This window comes from Colias eurytheme, chromosome 14 (assembly GCF_061535395.1).
Source record: "Colias eurytheme isolate Ceu_HAF_F1 chromosome 14, ilColEury1 Martin Lab GWU primary, whole genome shotgun sequence".
In the NCBI taxonomy this organism is placed as follows: Eukaryota; Metazoa; Arthropoda; class Insecta; order Lepidoptera; family Pieridae; genus Colias; species Colias eurytheme.
Window position 1 is genome coordinate 1,943,852 of NC_142993.1, and position 22,197 is coordinate 1,966,048.

Sequence of the window (22,197 nt, forward strand, 5' to 3'; positions counted from 1 at the left end):
TTGGAGCTTTTCATGATTTATCGATATTTTTGCTGTACCTACCACTTTTCCGGTTTAAACAGAGATTTAGAAAGAATAGTATAAAAAGAATATCATCACTACATAGTATAAAACAAAGTCGCTTTCTCTGTCCTTATGTCCCTATGTATGCTTAAATCTTTAAAACTACGCAACGGATTTTGATGCGGTTTTTTTTTGATAGAGTGATTCAAGAGGAAGTTTTTAGTATATAATTTATTATGTTTTAGACAAAGCGGGCGAAGCCGCGGGCGGAAAGCTAGTAGATTATAAAATAAGAATTTTATCAACAACATTAGATGAGGAGTTTTTATCAGACATGCTGTTTTATCATACAATTAGATACTTTTTTCTCACCATTATAAAAACCCGGCAAATAACGGTTTTATTCGCATATTTTTCAAACCAATTTGGAAATTATTTATTTATACATCTTAATATAAATATTTTCAGAAAGCCATCAAAAGTAACAAAAGCATAGCGGCCAATTAAAATAATTAATGCAAAAAATAGCTGTAAATTTAACTGGCTTATAACATAAGCTTTGTACCAACTTGTTAATAGTTGAGTGTGAACTTAATTAGTCAATTAGCGTATACAATTTGCTACAATATTAGTCATAAGGCTGGTCCACACAGAGCGAGCAGCCTCGCGAAGCAATTGCCTCGGTCAGTGTGGACGTGGCTCGGCCGAGGAAAATAACGTCACATTTGACTGACCGGTTACTTAGTTGGTAGCGACACTGCCTTCGAAGCCAAAGGTTGTAGGTTCGATTCCCACCTATTATAAATTTGTGTGTTGAATATCGATTTTTGCTCTGTGTCTGGGTGTTAATTATCTATACATATAAGTATATACATTAAAAATGATAATAATATAATAAGGTCGTATCGTGTGTGAAAAATACAAGCTGCTTCGCGCAGCAATTGCTTCGCGAGGCTGCTCGCTCTGTGTGAACCCGCCTATTGGCCTGAGAATTTTTTTGGCCTAATTATTACGTCATAACACCCCAGCAAGCACAAAACACCATTATAACAAACTTATGATAGCACGAGTTCATGTACAAAGCATTATAACCAAATCGTATATCGGCTGTATTTCTTTTATACGACTCTTATAAGTAAAATTTGGGCCCCCCCTTTAGACAGCGTTGAGCTATATAAAGGCAATTTAATAGCATTATAATTATCGTATTAAATCATTAATTAAGTCAGTTATGAGCACATGAATAAACAAATGACATTTTTTCCGACTTCATTACAGTCATTATATAGCTTTTAAAATTACAATCTGTTATTAAAATTTCATAACAATGCTAACTGTTGTAATTCCTTTGTAAAAAAGAAAATCTTATTGATTTTAAAAATATATTGATCTGTTTTTGATCGTGCAACGTGGACTTGAAATATTTAAATGTGAAAATTAATATTGAATGATGGGTAAGTACCGCCTGTATTTCTGAATGTTTTGAGTGAAATTAGCTGCGCGCATCAGTTTGTCGGGTGAAATATACATGTTATTGAGAAAGAATACACGCGCCCTCGCTAATATACTTTATTAGTATTTTTTTTTTTATAAAACATAACCTATTTTTAACAAATATCACAAAATTTAGATTATAGTAATAGTTTTAACAATTAAAGTACCTTATAAAGATATTGGTACAAAATACAAATGATTTCATTCCCTTTCTAGTCAGATCTTAGTAACTTGTATTATTTTTGTAAGATAGGAAAAGGAAAGCAAATGGCGACAAATGAAATTAAAGCTTTAGGCATTTCACGATAGCATAATAGTGCTGTTAATTTTAATATGGTTTGTCACAAAAATTAGAGCTCGTATATAGTGTAATACAAGACACTTATTATTAGGGATGTAACGATACATGATTTTGCCGATACGATACCGATACCGATATTTGTAGTAATGTATCGGCGATACCGATACCGATACCGATATCGATGGCTTGGTAGAAAAATAAATAGTGAATTATGCATAAAAAGTTACCAACATTTAACAGAGACAACTGTTAATCGTATTCTTTTAAATAAAAATGCCAAATCAAAAAACAACAAAACCATTTATTTTAGTATTATTATTTTACGAAGTCAGTTAAACTTTATGTAATAGCTACACATACAATTAGTACCTAATAAAAGTTTACTATTCTGCCGTCCTTTAACTAGAAAGCCGTTAAGCCCACGAAGTGAGATTCGAGTAAATGGCAAAAAACACGGAAATCGTTATTTCTTAAAAATTATGACACTTACAATAATTATTGTGAGATACATCGATCGACATTTAATTATATATAAATATTAGTTTTTACCCAGAAACTGTTATAGTTTATTTTTAAATTCACTTTTTCTCGTTTAGTTCAGCATATAATCTGAAAATTTTAACTATTTACTGGACAAGACGGCCGTTCACATACCATAGCGACTTTTTAGCTAAGTAATTTATTTTTATTTTCATTTTGTGATTTTTTTTTATTTAGTAATAAAATGCTTACCTAAAACGTCGTTAAGCTACTACATATAACTACTTTTAAGCTATGACTTTCGTTTTAATTTAAATTTCAAAAACTTTGCGGGTTTTTGGATGCTTTTGTACTATGATTCTATATAGTTGTACTAAATTTTAATCTTACTAATGTTAAAAATTTGCTGCTGTCTGAGGCTTTGCTCTCGGGAATAACATCCTCTAGTTCAACCAATGGAGAGGAAAAGGATCAAAAGCTTTTAGGTTTAAGTATTAAGGATTTAAACACTATCTAAATTAATGGTTTTAGCGTCTTATTGTGAGTAACAAGTATTTTAAACTCTTTTACTAAATGACTCTTTTAAGTTTTCGATAAAATTAACCTTTATTTCTCGTCATGTTCACGTTTATTTCATTACAGTGGCTCATTAAGGGGTTAAGATTGAGATAAATCTTCTCGCTTTTCTTTTTTGGAACCGTATATTCATTTAGAATTGCAATTTTAACTTTATTTTATAAATATTCTTCTGCGAAGCCATCATACGAGTCACGGATATGTGAGTACATATAGAACCACAAACAATGTAAACATAAATCGTTTCCTGAAAAAAAAATTAAGACCTTGTGCACAAGGTTTTTGAAAAAATACACCCTGGTTTCAATAGGGCTTCAAGCTCTTACATGTGGGATGCTCTTAATAAATAATGTAGAACCGCTTATCAAATGATTAGAAGACTCTTTCATCCACATTCAGAAAATATAATATACCAGAATATGTGGAAAATAGCAGGAGGTAGAAAACTTTTTATTTGCTACAATGTAAAAAATACAAATCTTAATAATCTAATACATATAAAGATAAGAAAAAATAGCAATAGTTGCAAAATGGACTCCCCGTCAGCGGGTCAAAGGTAGTGTACTCCTAACAATTTTTGTATACCATCTCTAGTACATTGCTTGACAGTCGATTACTAATTCCACCCAAGGGGTAAATTACATAATTAATAAATAGTTTTAAAAATTAAATAGTACAGACTGTCTTTCTTCTCTTTCTCGGTTGCAGAGACAAATCAGAGTCTAAACAGAGAAGTACGATTGAAAGTTTGCAGTGTCGTAACCATTACCTACCAAATTTTCGTAACTTTGACTTGTTATATTTTCCGTAATTTAGCTGCTAGATTGTTTAAAACTTAGTAAACCTGATCAAAAACAATACGTCTTGTAAAAGAAAATCAAAAACAATCGGTACTCTGCTTGGGAGCGACATTATTTCATCATCACTCTCATCCCCAAAACTGATGCATCACCAGAATCGGATAACTGCCTTTTAGCTAAAAAATGAGGGTTAGCTGCTTTGTAGCTAAGCAAAAAAGTGTTATTAGAATTTTTCCTAAATAAAATTTCTTAACTAAAAAAGCGTTAAGGGCGAGTAACTGCAAATAAGGTAAGGATTTCCATTGGAATCGTTATATGAAAGCATATCATAAAGCAGTTTTAGTCCTTTTGCGTCCCTATAGTCAAGTATAATCTGATAACGTACTTTTAGTCAAGTAAAAAGCTAAAAAATAATTATTAAATCTGGCGGTTAAGGTACTTTAAAGGAAATTTAGCGAAGTAGTGTTGGTTAGACGCTTTCAAGTTATGGAATCGCTGAAAATTGTGTTACTTAACGGCTTAAAATATTTTCATATATTTATAACTATTAATGCTAGAGAAATGATTCTTAGACAGAAAGATAGAGAATTCTGAACTCTATCACCCTACATTTAAAACTGAAAATTGACCATTTGAGGGTTAACGGCTTTTTAGTTAAAGGACGGCAGTATTGGTAGAGTTTTTTCAGAAAACAAAGTGCGCACGCGCGGGCGGCCTCCCGCATCGTTCATTGGGCGCGGATTTTTGAATTATTTGATATCAAAAAAATTGGTTGTTTGTAAAGTAGGTTTACGATCGAGATGTTTACGTGATAACATAATGCAGTGGCAGCGCTCGAGATGAAACGGGAGATCGGTCCGTCTCTCTCTCGTTATACCTGCGATCGCGCTCGTGAGGTTTTGGTGTGACACAAGTTTATCAACATGTCACCCGACTAAAACGATTTTAAAAACGTTATCACGTTAAAAATTAAAAAAATTCAAAATTATTTATTTGTGATTGGAACACTCCTAGTAAGCAAATAAAATGCTTGTGTCAGGAGGTTCCGCTCTTCTTTAACACTATTACAGAAACAGAAATAAAACAATATGAATGAATAGGTACAATGCAAAAACATAAAAGAAAAGAAATAATTTAATAAAAAAATATCGGTATCGGTTGATTTATTATCGGCGATACCGATATATCGGCTTGCCGATATATCGGCCGATATATCGGTATCGGTATCGGTATCGTTACATCCCTACTTATTATGTTCAGCCATATAACAGCACTTCGGAAATATGTTATGATGCTTAAACTCATTATACGTATTAGTGACTGATTTTTATCGAGCTTATCAGGGAACCGTAATTAGTTAGGTACTTGGTATAAAATAAATAAGCCAAGATTTTTAATTAAGCCATTTAAAAAACAAACTTGCTTGTTCTTTTCAGAACCAACATGCCCTGCAAAGTAAAGCGTTTCCCAACATAATATGAAGATGCCGATGAAGAATCTTTTTTTGTTTACTACAATTATTAATAAAATCAGTATACTCCTTTTTAAGTTTTCATTTGAATCCGCCTGTTTTATAGTTTTATTGAAAGTCTTTTTATCCATTAACCAAATTCAAATTACGATGTTATTATTACTCATAGTTCTAACAATACTTTTATTTCGATCAATATATAGCTATATACTGTAGAGATGAATAGATTTGAAAGAAAACGGAGCAAAAGCATTAATTGTTATAAATTCAATGTTAATATAGGATTAGTATTAAATTAACACAATAATGGACTATTATAAAGCTTTTATTCTTTAAAAAAACCAACATACGTTCAAAGGCACTATAAAATAATTAATTTATGCTTATTTAGAGCGTAACGTTATTAAAATTACCAATATAAGATAATAGTATTACTATAAGTTTGAAAGCTGTTTTAGAAGCTGTAATTTAGAATTATCCTACGTTTATTTAAGATTTTTGACATTGTAACAATTTTTTGGTAACCATAATATAACAGTTAGCATTATTTGATGAAGCAAATGCCTTTATAAAGTACTTATATTTGGATAGTGACGATTTAAATAATTAATATAACTTCAAGTCATAATTCTGTATATATTTTTGGTTAATATACAATTTATGTGCTTGCTGGGACTGGTATGTTTTCGGTAGCTTTTTGTCGTTCTGTCGATGTTTTTTCGCGACTTTTTTGTTTTGTAGATGTTTTGATTCTATTGGAATTGTGTTTATAAATAGTATGCTAAATTATGTTTTTTGATGGAGAATGCTAAATTTTATTCGGGTTTAAATGCAACTTTAATTTGTCGGATTCAAGCGGAGAAGTATCGATAAATATTCAGATACTAATCAATTCTCAATCTTTTAAAATTTTGAGATTTTTTTTAATGTTTGGTTTATGTTGTCAGTAGTTACTTGAAAGCGGCAGCAGCATTGTCAGCATGTGTGTTTTTAAATAATTATCGTTTTGGTTTTTATGTTTAGTAAAATGAATTATATTAGCTTCCAGATCCAGAGTATTAATTTGATTAGTGTTGTTTTCTCATTTAAGCGATCACTCACAAAATATTCCTTGAATATTCCATGTCTTCTACAAAGTGGTACCTACGGAAAAAACATCGTAAATAATATGGTTTTCTTTACAACTTTCTATGAAGTAAGGTTACAATGAAAGGGCCTTTGCTGCTTTATATACTACATTGCCTATGAATTTGTGTTGGATACTACTTACATAAAGTAGGTACCCCATGAAGTAAATAAAAAGTTGTCTTCGTAGTTCGTCGTAGTCTATTCTTGCTTACTGTTCAAATAAATGTAATATTATTAGTAATGATTATAAACGAAGGGCGCTTATAAAATCTTTTTTTCTTATCTCTTGTTAACGCAACCTTTACTAACTTCAAGGACTCTATTAAAACCTTATTAATAACAACACATATTATTTGATATTTCAAGAAAATACTCAACTATCTTATTCATTATCCCATGCCTGATTAACTGCAGTATGTATATAACAATGCACATCACGTCAGCAAGTAAAGGGCCAACTTATCAGATCTTACGTGAGATTTCGAAGCCAGATCCGTGTCAAGTGCTATTTACGGCAATCTATATTCTATTGCCATTGTGTCTTCGTATTATATTCTAATTGTGGCAGATTTACCAGCGATTTTGTAAGTACTAGGATTTTAACGAAAGACTACATTGAGCCACTATCAATAGAAATTTAAATTACAATGAACTTCTCTTCTCTCTATCTTAATATATCTACCTAAAATCTATAAAATATTGGCGATTAATTTGTTCAGATACCTAAATCATACTTTTTTTTAATCTTTCGTAACCGTGAATACTAATATCTTTCAATTTCATAAAATTTCTGCACGGATTCAATTCCGTGCCAAAACTTTTCGCAAAAAAATAACGTTTTTAAACCATTATGATTGCAATATTACTCGCTTAAATACGGAAGGCTAGATATAATAAAACAGCATGTAATTGAATAAAACAATTGTATTGTTTACCTCACTTGCTACGTGATATTTGTTAGAATTATGAAGCGACATTTGTATTCTGTCACCAGACTCTACTACGATCCAGATAAACGCCACAGATACTTATTATCTTTGTTTCGCAAGCTAATTTACAGAATCACTACATAGTACCTATAAAACAAAGTCGCTTTCCCTGTCCCTATGTCCCTATGTCCCTTTGTACGCTTAAATCTTTGAAACTACGCAACGGATTTTGATGCGGTTTTTTTTAATAGATAGAGTGATTCAAGAGGAAGGTTTATATGTATAATAACATCCATTAAATAGTGGAGAAGTACTGTTATTTTTGAGATTTCTAAAGTGATGTCGTAAAAAATTACATTTTCTCCGCTTACATTGCAAACGCAGGCTAAACCCTACGAGTTTTATAAAAATAATGTACTAATTATTATACACATTGAAAAGATCTACAGAAAAGTCCGCGGTGGTATATGTCTATCTCTTATGGATAACCCACAATAACTTTTTTTTGTCATTTACTTTTTACGACAAATAATGGCAAATTTTCGATGCGATTTTAACCAATACAGAATTAAATCCTTAACAAATTAAATACCTTGAATACATTGTTCATTTAATATAGATCTATATGGCCCTTTAAACCGTATGATTTAAGTGAATATTTTCGAAGATATTACAGATTTAAAAATTGCGGGACGTAGCGTTTGCGGCGGTACCGGCCGGCCGCCCGGCTATCTATTTTATACCCGTGCGAAGCCGGAGCGGGTCGCTATGTTTTTATATACAACGTTCACAGTTTTTCTGTAGTGTATTTAGTATCAGCATTGCACCCGTGCGAAGCCGGGGCGGGTCGCTAGTTAATAATAAAGGTTATTCGTGTTTACATAGTACGGTAAGGAATATGCAATGTACTTGTGAGGGATATAATTTAGTTAATGAAATTTAGAGTGGATGTTTGGTCTAATTCAAGATTATTCGTTGTTAATTAATTTGTATTTTTTTTTTGTTCGGAGAGCGATGAGTAGTGAGTACATAAAGTCAAGATTTTCATTTTAATAGTTGTGAATGAACGCTATGAGTATCGTTTACTGTGTGAGAATGTGTCCCTCAATTGATACAAGTGTTATAATAAGAAGATAGCAATTTATCAAGACCTCTCTAGGGCGAAGTGATATCACATCAGTAATTGGAACTCTGCATTTAAACAATCATCAAGTTTTGACTCTGTTTTTACACCAGTTAGATCATCTATACTATAATGTTATAAAGTTAAAGTTTGTTTGTTTGAACTCGCTAATCTAAGGATCCGATTTGAAAAATTCTTTCGGTGTTAGATAGCCCATTTATTGAGGAAGGCTATAGGCTATATATCTGATGATATATATCCTATAGCGCTAAGACCAACAGGAGCGAAGCAATGCGGACGAAACTGCGAAGCGCAGCTAGTCAATTATAATAATAAATTTTTCCCACAGCAAACGTAATTCTAAAGCATAAAACATAGCTGCTAATAACTGTAGGTGCAGCAATCGTAAATCCGACTTCAAGATTTTGGTCGTGACCACGTTTTAACGATCCCGTGGCGAGAAATTGACTTTTGCTTTTGTTATATTTATTACAACCCGAGCACGGCTACCTTTGGATTCATGTAATAACTTTTACATTGTATTTAACCAATTATTCTTGCTGCAATTGTTGGTGTTTGATGTCGATTGTATTATGAAAATAAATGCATAGGTAAGCTTTTCACTTTTAAGCTATTGTACTGAACATACCCTCGTACATACCCTACCACGATGTTTTAAAGCAGTATTATAACCAGTCTGGAAAAATAGATTGTATAGCGCCACCTCTTTCTTACACTGGAAATAAAAATGCTATAAGACATCATGGTAAATTAAAGTGGTAATTTAAATTCAAATCCAAACTATTTATTTATTTCTTTTATACAGTAGCACCTCTATAAGTCGAATATCAAGGGAGACGCCAAAAAATTCGAGTTATAGAGTTTTCAACTTATGGAGGATTTCGACTTAGGCGGATTTTGATTCGACATAAAGAGTTTGAGGTTTATTCTTATCAATTTTGAGTTACAGAGGTAAAATAAATTAAAATTCAACTTGCAGAGGTCACAAACATGTTTTTATTTATTATAAATCAACATTATTTCAAATCATTTTAAAATAAAAAATATGGCATTAAAAAAGTCAGTATTTTTTTTTGCTTTAGATAATTTGGTTGTTCTCTAGCATTTTATAATCTATAAAGAGCAGAAAATTCTTCTTTTTCAAAGATACTGGTTTGCTTTATAAAATTTCGTAAGGTAGGTATTCAATACGGTTCTTGCCTCTTTGATGGAAACCCATGGAGCGCATGTACTATTCACGTCTTCTATGTCATCTTAATCATTAGTATCGGTTTTCTGAGCTACTGAATCGATAATTTCGTCATCAGATACTTAACGCAAACACGTGTTTCGTGAGTCATAAATTAATTATCGTATAAGTACTCCTAAAATGTTTTCTAAGAAACAATAGTGTACTGGTTGTAAAATAAAACGTTGCTATGTTCGAGATACAGAGGTCAAATTTGATTTTTCGAGTTATAGAGTGAAAATATGTACCAAAATGGCTTGGAGGGACTCGGTGATTATTTCGACTAACAGAGGGACAAAATTTCAAGTAATAGAGGTTTTCGGGTTTGAAGGGAAGGGAACAAGACATTTTTTCGAGATTTGGAGGTTTTTGACTTATCGAGGTTCGACTTAACGAGGTGCTACTGTATTAGGTCTTAACTCTTAAACTAATTTGTGATTGGAACACTCCTAGTAAGCAAATGCTTGTGTCAGGATGTTCCATTAGTTTAAATATTTTGTGAAATAGGAAATTTTAGACAATACTGAAAAAACACGACCTATTTCTTCTAAGTAGTATGAACTGTGAATGCAATAAGGTGAAATTAGACTCATTATACTGATACACTTGCACGGCACGTATTATATGAAACTTACATCGACAATTTGGCTTTGTAATACAAATCAACGGTTTATGTTACGCCACAATGTATGTACGAAGACGAGCCACAATATTGTAAGTATATATTCTATGGTGAGAATGCTTTAATAAGCAGTGGCGTGCATTCCATAAAGACATAAAAACACTGCCTACCCTACCATTTACCAAACTCTGATCAATATTTAAAATGCATAAATGAAATTCACAGCGTCATTAAATTTTATTAATTGCGCAATGTAGTTATGAAATAAAAATATATTTCAAATATATTTTAGATCCATCTATCGGTATTTTGGTAGCATTATTATCTAATTTCTATAACACCGGCTCGGCTCAAGTCACTATTCATGCGCTGCACTAGCGCCGCCACAGGACCCAGTACGTCACGGGACGGCAAAGACACAAACTATCCGTGTCTAAGTTTTTATATGTGTGCTCTGCGTGTCTACGCATATTTTATATGTGTGCGTGCCTATAAACACGGCACACTGATGTATTAAAACCACGCACACAAACACACAAGGTAGGCAGTGTCTTTTTACGAAGATATACGAATTAGGTACGAACCGAATTCGGAACTACATCGAAAGTCGAAACTGAAGTTGAATATGCGACCAATTTAAGTAGTGTGATAATGTATACAATTTTGTAGCGGTAAAGACCATATTCTGCAAATAGTATCATTATTCGTTTGTTTTGTTTTGGAAATAACAAACGTTTACTTTGAGGTTAAATTTGTTTTTTCAGAAAATTAATAATGTTTACTACGACAATTTGCAAGTGAAGTGTTTTGAGAGTAACTAAATAGATTATGTATATCATCAGTGTATTTTGTAAGATAATAAGGCATACCTAATTTAACGAAAAATTCTTATTTTTGTTTTATGAATAAACTTTTATCAAACAGAGAGTGATAGGAAAAAGGCCGATCTATAAATGGATCTATACCGGAATTTGTAATACACAAAGGTAAAGTTAATCATTAATTACATAATATAGAATACTAGTTAGGATATCATACCTACTTTGACAATTATTTTATAGATAATATGACCTATGTTCGTGATATGTTTTCCATTATTTTGCGGAAATACTATGTATCTCCAATCAAATACTGTAATATAATAATCAAGTACTGCAATATGAAATATTAGTTTTTATGACTTATTATCATTGCAATATTTCTGCCTACCCTGTCCAAAAACTCTGTGCACGCCCCTGTTAATAAGGTATAGATAGACACGAAATAATACACTTTTATTTTATGTTTATCATAAAAAACTGAAGCTTATTGTTTCTGAATACAGTTTTGTGAAATTTACCATGTTTTCATAATGTTTCGGTTTTTATAACTAAGAAATGTTTTCAAATCAAACCTTTTTTCTTTATATTTCTTTCAACTAAAGACAGGAAACAAGCTTCTTTCCTCTCTCCCTCACGCGCTCACCATTGCATTAAATTGGAATTGAAAGTCTCTAACTACGTTATAAATTATTCGGTATATCAGTAGCAAATCTATACATTTTTGGAATAACACAGTACACTGTCAAAACGGTAAAATGAAGAGCTCCGTCACCAGATTGATATCGTGACGTGATCGTGACGACGATCCGCGAACCCGCACGATCTGTTGTGAAACCCCTTCACGGTGACACATCGTGACGATTTTATCGCAACGACAGTTTCGGTTACGATACGATTGTGGGATCGGACGTGTTAAATGAACGTGCTTTTATAGATATTGCTGGGAAATAGTTTAATGTTGTTGAGAAATTTAGATAGAACGAAAGGAAATAATATAAATTTGAATTCGATTGTTAGGATATCTTTGTAGTTTGTATGTTACAAAATAACATAAATGAACATAAGCTAACTTTATCCTTTGAATTGCTAGGTGTATGAAATTTTATTACAAGGTGGAAATAAAAATAAAATAAAAATCTTTCAGATTTAGAATTTTTTATGTTATTAAAATGTTCGTAATGTTAACATTACACCTATTTAATTATCTATGGTAGGTAAAGTGTTACAACAATTTGTACAAATATGAACAAAACCTGACTAGCAAGCCCCTTAAATTTCATAAAAAAATACCAGAAAAAAAAAACATATCTTTTTACATGAAAATTCTATATATTTGCAATGAATGAAAAGTAAACCAACACTAGCAGGCAGGTGCGCTCACGTCGGCTGTAAATCAAAGCTGTATCGATAGAGCCTTCATAAATATTTAGCGCGTAATCTGATCCAGTTACGTAAATCGATTTAATGAAAATGGCGGAATACTTTGACACATTACCGGTTTATAGATCAATCCCATGGATCAATCAATGATAGCTGTTTGATGGGATTAATGGCGGATGCCACGCGTTATGGAATTTTATGGTGTGTTGATATTATATTTGTATACTAGCTTCGCTCTACTTGCAATTATTTTCAGGTTATTACATTGTGTCATACAAATTGCACCTAATACTTCACTCCACTTAGGTTAAACTTTTGCCACAGAATATATATTCTGTATATTTTTTGTGTATTGTTATGTATAGATATTTCTGCTCATTATAGTACTGCTTTTGCGACGTCTTTCTTCAACATGATTGTATATTTGTTGCATTTAAAAATTATTATCTGAATGAACCCATGAGATTCAGACGGCTAAAAGTTAATACACAATTTAGATATGGAAAAAAAGGTTGTGTAAATAATAAATTTTATGCTTTACAGGTAGAGTTAGCATACGAAATATTCTGAAAACAATTGACTTTTATAATACACATAAATCTTAGCGATAAAATCGATTGAAATCGGTATTTAACTATAAAATATTAATGTAAACAAGAAACTGCAATCCGAAACTATGACATTCCAACTAAAAAGACATTAAAAACACAATATATAAATTACGTTTTAATACATAGATTTCGAAATATACCGTACTAAATATCTACATTTTACAGACAAAGGGAAAGGCTTTTCATTGAAGAGAGTATTTAATTAACAGTAGCAATTAGTTTCAATATATTACGGGTTATTTTAATAAATTAAGGCAAATACAATGAAAAGGAAGTTACTTAGAAACAACTAGTAAGATCTGATCCTTATCGATCATGTTTCAGTATTCAGGAGATTACGTCATTATTATAAGAGAAAATGTAGAAATAATTCTATTATTTTACTGTCTATTCTTTTATTATTATACTATTCTAGTTTTTTTAATGGGGACTTAAGTCCCCCTAGTAAACTAGAAATGTTCTAGTTCAAAACCAATGAAGCTAATTATAGGCTTCGGAAGATTCAGAAGCTTTAACTTGCTTGTTAAGAAAATCTTTCCGTGTAACAGATGTGAAAGGCATTCTGCTCCAGTGCTATACGATAATATAGGCATGTATCTATTTCCTATAAGCACAAGGAACAGGAATACTTAGTTCGTCATACATTACTTGTCAGGATGGTGTTATTCTTCCAATTTTATCATTACCAATCGGCAATGGATATTTACCTGTAAACAATGGAAAAATCTTATTAGTATAAATTCGTATTCAATAACTTGCAATCAGCTCACAAACCTATTCTTATAGAAATGTTTATATAATACTTGTTTCAAAAGGACGATTGCAAATAATACAAATATGCTAAAATAGTGCAAGATAAGATATTTTTTATTTATTACAAAGCACATTTTTGTTAACCATAACTATAATTAAAATTACCCATTTACCATCGCCTCGGCGTGAAAGCTTTTGATGTATCGCCTCTACAATAATATATTGAGAACGTTCGCCGACTAATTTCAATAGATCTCCAATTGATAGCCACTTAATGATGCAGTAGCCACGCTGCTTGCATGCAGACAATTTCATGGTATAATTTATGTTTTAAATGTGTTAAGTTTTAAGGTTTTTGATAACAACTGATCATTGTTATATAGGTGCGTAGTTTCCGTGAATTGGTGAAATGAAATACAGTTATGTATCGATGCGAAAAAGCTTTTATTTTGTGGAAAATGCGAAATATAGGTTAATAGTTTTTCTGGGTTGATAGTTTTTCTGAAATAAAATTAACTTGATTCAGTGGCTTATGATTTGTTTAATTCAAAACTGTTTGTAGGAATGAGATATTACTTATTAGATACCTATACAACCCTCCAAAATTGAAAAAAACATTAGTAGTTACGTAGTCGCGTTTGTTTACAAATAAATCTACAGTTGCTACAGCAACTTGTAATTATATTTTCAAAACATTATAATTTATAACCATAATATGACACAACATTTTCTTTATACGAAAGCTAATTTGAACAGCTCTATTATAAAGAAAAATTAAAGAACATGACGAGGGATTGAGTGAATATCAAACGAGTTAATAATTACGAGAAATTAACGTAATTAATGTGACACTGAGCATGATTAATACTTTTGAAGTCTGCGTCGTAATACGTGATTATTTTTGACGTTTATTATGTAATAACGATTATTGTGAAGAAAGATATAAATAATGAAAATAGTTTGATATAAAAGAGCATTTTAAAATGAGGAGTAGTTTCAGTAAGCTTAAAAGTTAGCATTTTGATACAGGAGCTTTTAATTACGAGTGTCTTTAGAGGCGGAAGATCAAAATTATCCATAGATTAGATGCAGGACCAATAACACTCTTCTTTTGAGGAAAGGATATTTCAACACCATCTATATATTTGGTATCATTTATCATATCTTTGATATATTCTTAGCTTTCTCTTAGAGGAGGTAAACATAACTAGCCAAACAATCTGGTAAATTCTTAAACTAACCACTAAGAAGCTTATTTCCATAGCATTCATATATAAAGATGAAATACGATAAGAAAGTTTCTTAGAATCGGCAGTTACAATGCGAACGAATGGTACAATAAATTTAAAGCAAACCGTAATTTGTAGATATATGCGACTAGTAAATGTGCATTTAATACGAAATCGCTTAGGTGTGAAATCAGGCAACTAGGTCTGAGGGTTTATTTAGAAAGTTAGGAAGTGTTAGTCATCCTATGTAGAATTATTAGCAATGTATGGATGGGTACTGCATGTACATGAAAAAGATGATTATAATAAGTTGATTATAATAAGTTTGATACGTGAATTAGAAGAGGGAATAGTATTATGATTTTGTGTTATTAATTTAATTTTATAACATTTAATTAAAATAAAATAAATTAAAAGATGTGTTACGCAGTTGTCGAATATATTTTCAGAATAATCATTTTGTTGATGCATAACAAAATAATGATTTTTATAATTAATTTAACTTTTGCGATTGATATTACAAGAACCACTAGTCAGCATACTTTAAACTTGTACATCAAAATAAACTGCAAACAGGAAGTATTTTCAGTAACATATTATGCACATTTCTCGGAAATTCGGTTTGTCTCGTCAATATTCATTGTGTTTTTATTCCAATTGTTGAAAATAATATGCGATACTAAAAACACCCTATAAGGCAACACTTGCTTAACCACAGTCTCGTATTTTGTAATTTTAGAAGGCAAGGAGCAAGGTTTTTCGTAATACATTTATTGTTATTGTTTGTGAATCACGATTGAAACATTTCGCGGTTTATTTCGATTCAGTTGTTTCGGATTATTATTGTTTTAACACTTTCTGGATGTTTTTATTGATTTAATCTGAATATATAATTGAAAAAACTTTAAAATTGGTTATTTTTGTGAATCTCATTTGGTTTATAAAAGTTATCATATTATTAATACAAATGTATTGACATCGTGCTTATCACTTTCATGACAATGTTTTTACGTACCATGTCTTTATATTTAAACTAGAGGTCCGCCCCGGCTTCGCCCGTGGTACATATTTCGCAATAAAAGGTAGCCTATGTCCTTCCTCGGGTATCAAAATATCTCTATGCCAAATTTCATGCAAATTGGTTCAGTAGTTTAGGCGTGATTGAGTAACAGACAGACAGACAGAGTTACTTTCGCATTTATAATATTAGTATGGATTACAGACAAATCATTTATCTATCCAGAGAATATTATTTTCTCTTTCATTAGTAAATACACATTATAATCAAAGAAACTATCAACATAAACTCCATATGGCAAATTTGATATCAAATCGTGGAATCAGTGTTCATTAAATCTCACCATATTTAAATGATAAATAGCTTTCATCGGAAAGTTGATAATGAAGTTAATTAATGAAGAAATAACGTTATAAATGCAATGAAGTGAGCAATGATTGTCGAAAAGCTGTGATCTTGTTTAATAAAAGTTTATTGTTTTTCGGAGAATTTCGCTCGTGTACGTAATATATGAATATAAGGAGATGTATTTACGAAGAACATACATATATGGGAATGTATTTTTATGGTTCCAATGTTTGTTTTAAAATATACAATATGTATTAAACATCTTGGTTTGTTTAGTGATTTTAACGGAGTATAATCAGGTACGTTTGAGAAAGTATAGAAGGCAATCGTTCCTAAACGCTTGTTTAGCTTGGGGGCCATCCATAAATTACGTCACACGTTAATGGGGGGAGGGTATCATCTTAGTACATACACGTACATATGACATAATGTGACAAGGGGCAGGGGGGGATCAAAAGCTTTGTGACGTAACATAATAAAATACTATAACACGAAATTTGTAGGTACTATATCGAATTTGTGAGCAAAAAACATTGAACATAAATTTTTTAATCTATATTTATTAATAATTTCGCACTCTCGCTATAAGATTATCTCTTAGGCAACAACATTTAATTCCTAGAGTCATTGTCAATGTCCATAGTGTTTAAAAAGCTTTTTTAAGCTATTATATGAATTCTTTAGAGATAATCCACTTGATTTAATCCGCAATTCGTGAGGGGAACCCTCTCGCGGACCCGATGCGGCGCCGGCGACCCTTTAGGCGCCGACGCCGAGTCGCGGTCGCTAGCGATCGCGACCTGCCTCCTTAGCGAAGGGCTCTGGACGATGGACCGGGGACATGCTCCATCGTCCGGGGCAGTGAGGTGACATGAGACGTGTTCCGCTCATGCCGCCTCGCAGAGGAAGGAGGAGGCGCGCACGCGCGCAGCCGTAGGTGGTAACGGAGGTGGGCCCGTAACCGGGCGTCCGCTGCCAGGGTCGTGGACGATTTCTAAGAGTACCCGCGGCCCCGGCTAACTGCGCGGCTCGACGGAACACAGTGGGGTTTTAGTCGGTAAGAATCCGACATAACCCTTGGCTCCATCCCCGGGGGCCGTGGGTATCTTTCGAAGATTTCCCCACTATAAAAAAAAAAAAAAAAAAACTTGATTTAATCCGCAAACATTAACTAATAATTATAGTTATAAAATATAAGCCCAGTTATATAGTCCAGAACAACTCGGTTCTGTTCATGTCAATAGCGGAGCGTAGGCGGCGTGTCGATTCCTATCTTATATTCATTCAGTATTATATTAATTAAAATTGTAACTTGGCTAATACCAGCTTAAATAATCATTACATGTAAATAGTGCTTTGGCTACTATATAAGCTTTTGTATATTTAAGCTGTAATTTCGAAAATCTCATTCGGACAAACTAACTCCTGTTAAAAAGTATCGTTGTTCAAATTACTAACGTGAACACAGAAATATGAGCAAAATGAATAAAAAACACATCATAAACATATTAAGTCTAAGTCTAAGTCATAAGAGTCTAATACGTTATTTAAAATATATCCTGCAAAGGTCCTAAGTACATAATTTTTAATAAACGCGGCGTTCTTAAAGTCACAATACATTATATTTTTGTCATACATTCTAGCTGTAGTAGCATACAGCGCATTGACTGTTTTAAATTGTAGCAATACCGTTAAATATAATAAAAGGTTTTAGAAACAATCCCATATGGAACAATATTTTGTTTATATCTTTCGGGGAATGTAATTCGCGTATTCACGAGCATTCTTGTACCAATAATGACCTTAAAGTATAAAAATTTACATAATGTTTGAACGAAGTTGCAAGAAATATATCGCAATTATTTGGTTTAATGATTACTTAAGGAGATACTATCTTATGGATTTTATTCGAAAGCAGTGGCTCAGTGGATTTTTTATTTATTTATTAATATAAAAAACAACTACTGCAGCTAAGTAAGCCATGCAGGGAACAAATAACCAATTCGGAATCAATTTTTATTTTGTAGTTTTAAAGCGAAAAAGCAATATTTTAAATATTTAATTAACCTTTATTTGAATAAAGCAGTATTTTTCAACAAATCAGTCTGAAGATTTTAACTAGTCTTCACTGGGAATCGAACTTTCAGTTTTCAAATTCACTTGTTTACTTTACTGTTTATTTAAAATTATCATAAACTAGCGGTCCGCCCCGGCTTCGCCCGTGGTACATATTTACGTTTTCTCTACGTAAGAACCATCCTCGTACTTCAAGGAATATAATAAAAAAAGAATTAACGAAATCGGTTCAGCCGTTCTCAAGTTATGCGCTTACCAACACATTTTGGGATTCATTTTTATATTATAGATTTAGATTTAAGTTAAAGGTTGAAATTTTGTAATGTTCGAGAGCAGTTTAAGTTTAAGTATCACTTAAAATGTCACTTAATGTTTAAGTACAATTAATATTACTCCATTTAATTCCTTGAAATATTGGACAATACTTATCGGGTCAATTCAATTTAAGTCGATAACTTAGGTATCTCGAAATCTAGATATAATCTAGGATTTAGTAATCCATTAGTTGAATTTTGACCCTAAGATTGTTTTGCGAATTTAGTAAATTAAACCTAGATGTTTGCAAGTAAATAGAGAAATCTTGTAATTTTACGCAGAAAAAAAGGCATTTGTCATGAATCGAAAGAGTTCATAAAGGATCATGTATTGATTTTTTTATTAAATGTTGATTAGGTATTATCACCTCACACTACCTACCCAAGGTTCTTTAGTCTATGAATTTTCTGGATAACAATGAAACGATGAAAAATACTCTAAAAAACTGGACTTGATTTTGTTTCACATTAATTTCAGTTTAAAAGAAACCAATGCATTTTTAATATCGACTCCGATCATTATTTTTTATCATCGGGCCATTATTTCTCTTGCATAATCATTAATGTCGTGTTGAATCGTTAAAAACAAAAACAGAGGCTTGGTTGATAAGATAAAAATTATTTACAATCGTCTTGTCTTTCATAATATGAGAATGGCTTGGGTTTGTTGCTTTTATGTATAAACTGTTGAAAATCGTTGTTTATAATTTTTCTGTAATAATTGTGTTCGTAATATGAGTTTATGAAGAGACAACTGAATCTTTTATTACTACCATATTCTATGCATTTATTTATTTTGTATTATCCCTTAAAAATCTCACAGCCATACTCTAGAATAATGTAGTAATCACTTAATTGATTTAAAACCTGTTTAATAATTCCAGAAGTGCCTACAAACAAACACACACAAATTATCCAAGTATCTTACTAGTCAAAAACTAGTAAACATCGTATCGCGTAGGGGTGCATTGAAATTATAATTTTCATTGTCACGTCGTCTACTCATTTGTCATTTGTGATCCCCGTTTTATAGTCTATGCCACGTTTTGACGTTGTTATTGAGAGGATTTAGTATTTTTTGAGTTCTATAAATGTAAAATATTAGGTAATAAATAGCATTTTTAGGGGCTGCTTGTTCAATTTGCCAATGTGTTTATGAAAATATAACGACGGTGGTACGTTTAAATATATTAAAACCTGAAATAAAATTAAAAAAAAAGAACTAACGTTAATAATTAAAATGCATAAATTATGTTATTGTAGGTAATGTTTTGGCCTTAAATAGAGCGTGGTCAAGGCCAGCATTACCGTTGCTTTGTCTATATTAAAATAAGTTTTATACGTTACAAAATATAATTTATAAAAGCAGCACCATCTTTTGTTAAGTCGGTAAAGCTTAAAGTCCTTAAGTGACTTGACAGTAGTTGTTGAAAGAGGGAGTGTCTTTGAATAATAATATAGAAATGTTAATTTATTCGTGTTTCAATATAAAGTGATTTATGTTGTGCATTCGTCAAGTTCAATATCGGACCTCACAAGTTAGTGCTTTGTGACATCATTTGATAATTAAATAGGGAAATAAATTAATTTGTGTTTGTTTGTAATTGCTTTATGATATAAATTATAAACGTATATTAATGACTTTTATGGCAGCAAAAAAATATAAAAAAATAATCGGGCTGTCTGTTTGATTGCTCGAATGATTAAGATGTGATTTTAATTTTTCTTTTTATTATGTCCTAATCGTCTAAACTTAAAGCTGAAACTAAAACCAATGTTTATCAGCGAAAACACGGACGAAGCAGCGTTATACGGCTAGCTAAAGTCTTTGTCAAAATATAAAAGCTGCATAGTTATAGTATTTAGGTATTAAGAATACTTTTACAAGGCAAACGAGTTGTTATAAATTACTGCGCAGTATTGTAACCTTTGTATAAGTATGCATTTTGTATACCAGCAGATAGTTTGACGAATGTGTCATATTTAATTAATTATGAGTTATTACATGGATCATGAATTTTTAGAATTAAATTAGTTTTTTTTTATTTTTACAATAAAATTATTAAAATAAGTAAAGTAATTTGGGATCAAATCCTGGTTCTGGTGTAGTTGGTAGTATTCAGGCACTGAATTTTACACATGCTGAAATATAACACGTTTTTCAAACACAGACAACAAACTGATTAATAAGAATGTACTAAAGTATCGTACAAACCTTTATAAGAGAACAGACACAGTTATTAAAGTAATCAAAATGGGTCTTGCAGTTTTAAAGCTGTCATCAAACATACTTATAAAACTAGATAATTCCAAGCATTTATGTTTAAAGCTTATTTACATATAACTACGCATCGTGTAAACGTTAAAAATTATACACTTTAATCATTTACATACTAGAACTGATATTTACACCATATGTGGAGATAAATTAAAATATATTTACAAGGCTAACGCCTGGGCTGAGCTAGATTTTAGTTGTAGTAGGTGCAAGATGTTTGAGTTCCTAGATTAAATAAGATAAGATGTGTTTAAGTCATAGAAAAGTATAGGATTAGACGAATACAACATACATAATCCTAGTAATATTATAAATGCGAAAGTTTGTGAGGATGTGTGTGTGTGTTTGTTTGTTACAATGAAATTAAGCACACATATAGAAGGTAACTTATATTAACACATAGGATAGGTTTTATCCCGGAAATCCCACGGGAACGGGAACTATGTGGGTTTTATATAAATTTATAAATATAAATTTATAAAGAATAGAAAATGTGGGTTTTTCTTTGAAAACGCGGGCGAAGCCGCGGGCGGAAAGCTAGTACTAATAAAAAGCATTAACTATAGCAATAGTAAAGTCTAATTATAACTTATTAAAACACCAAAGGTTGCACACAACAATGCAGTTTTTACTGCATAGTTGTGTGCAATTTTTAAAACATTGCAATAATAAAAAATAAACAGAGCTCTGCTGTGGCTCTGCAGTATGCAGTAGGTATGCCGATTGCCGAGTCAGCTATGTTTAGTTTACAGAATCAAAAGTAGGTACAAACACAAAAACAAAATATCATTGTCCAAATATAAACACTATGAACAGGCATTCCTGTAGAGGTATCGGATTGAAATCGTTAAAATAATTATCTTCATTAAAATGCGATCCCTGTTTTGTGTTCAGAAATGTCATGCCGCATGCGCTGTATGGACATGTATTGGATGTTTAGATTGTTTAACTGTTTGGCTGTCTGTACCTACTTACTAATGTATTTTGTTATTAAATTTTTTAATGTCGATGTTATAAAAGATAAGATATAGAAGAGAATATCAACTTAAATTTAATAAAAAAAAAATTAGGCTCGTTTAACTATTCTTTAAAGTTTGTTAAACAAAGGGTTATTAATTTAAATCATTCAATTATAAAATAGGTACATAATTAAACTGATAATGTTTTAAACATTACCAATTAGACAAGTAAAA

At 31.5% G+C, this 22,197-nt stretch overlaps 2 protein-coding genes across 2 annotated transcripts in view; one reads left to right on the top strand and one right to left on the bottom strand.

The window, feature by feature from the left end:
- Positions 1-22,197, bottom strand: part of rols (zinc-RING finger and ankyrin repeat domain-containing protein rolling pebbles) — a 122,280-nt gene that overhangs the window by 26,380 nt on the left and 73,703 nt on the right. The gene's annotated exons all lie outside the window — the stretch shown is intronic.
- Positions 1,454-22,197, top strand: part of LOC149902718 (uncharacterized) — a 40,353-nt gene continuing 19,609 nt past the window's right edge. Inside the window, exon 1 of the mRNA XM_090109394.1 lies at positions 1,454-1,457. Within this exon, the coding sequence (XP_089965520.1) occupies positions 1,454-1,457 (4 nt within the window). The remainder of the gene's footprint in view (positions 1,458-22,197) is intronic.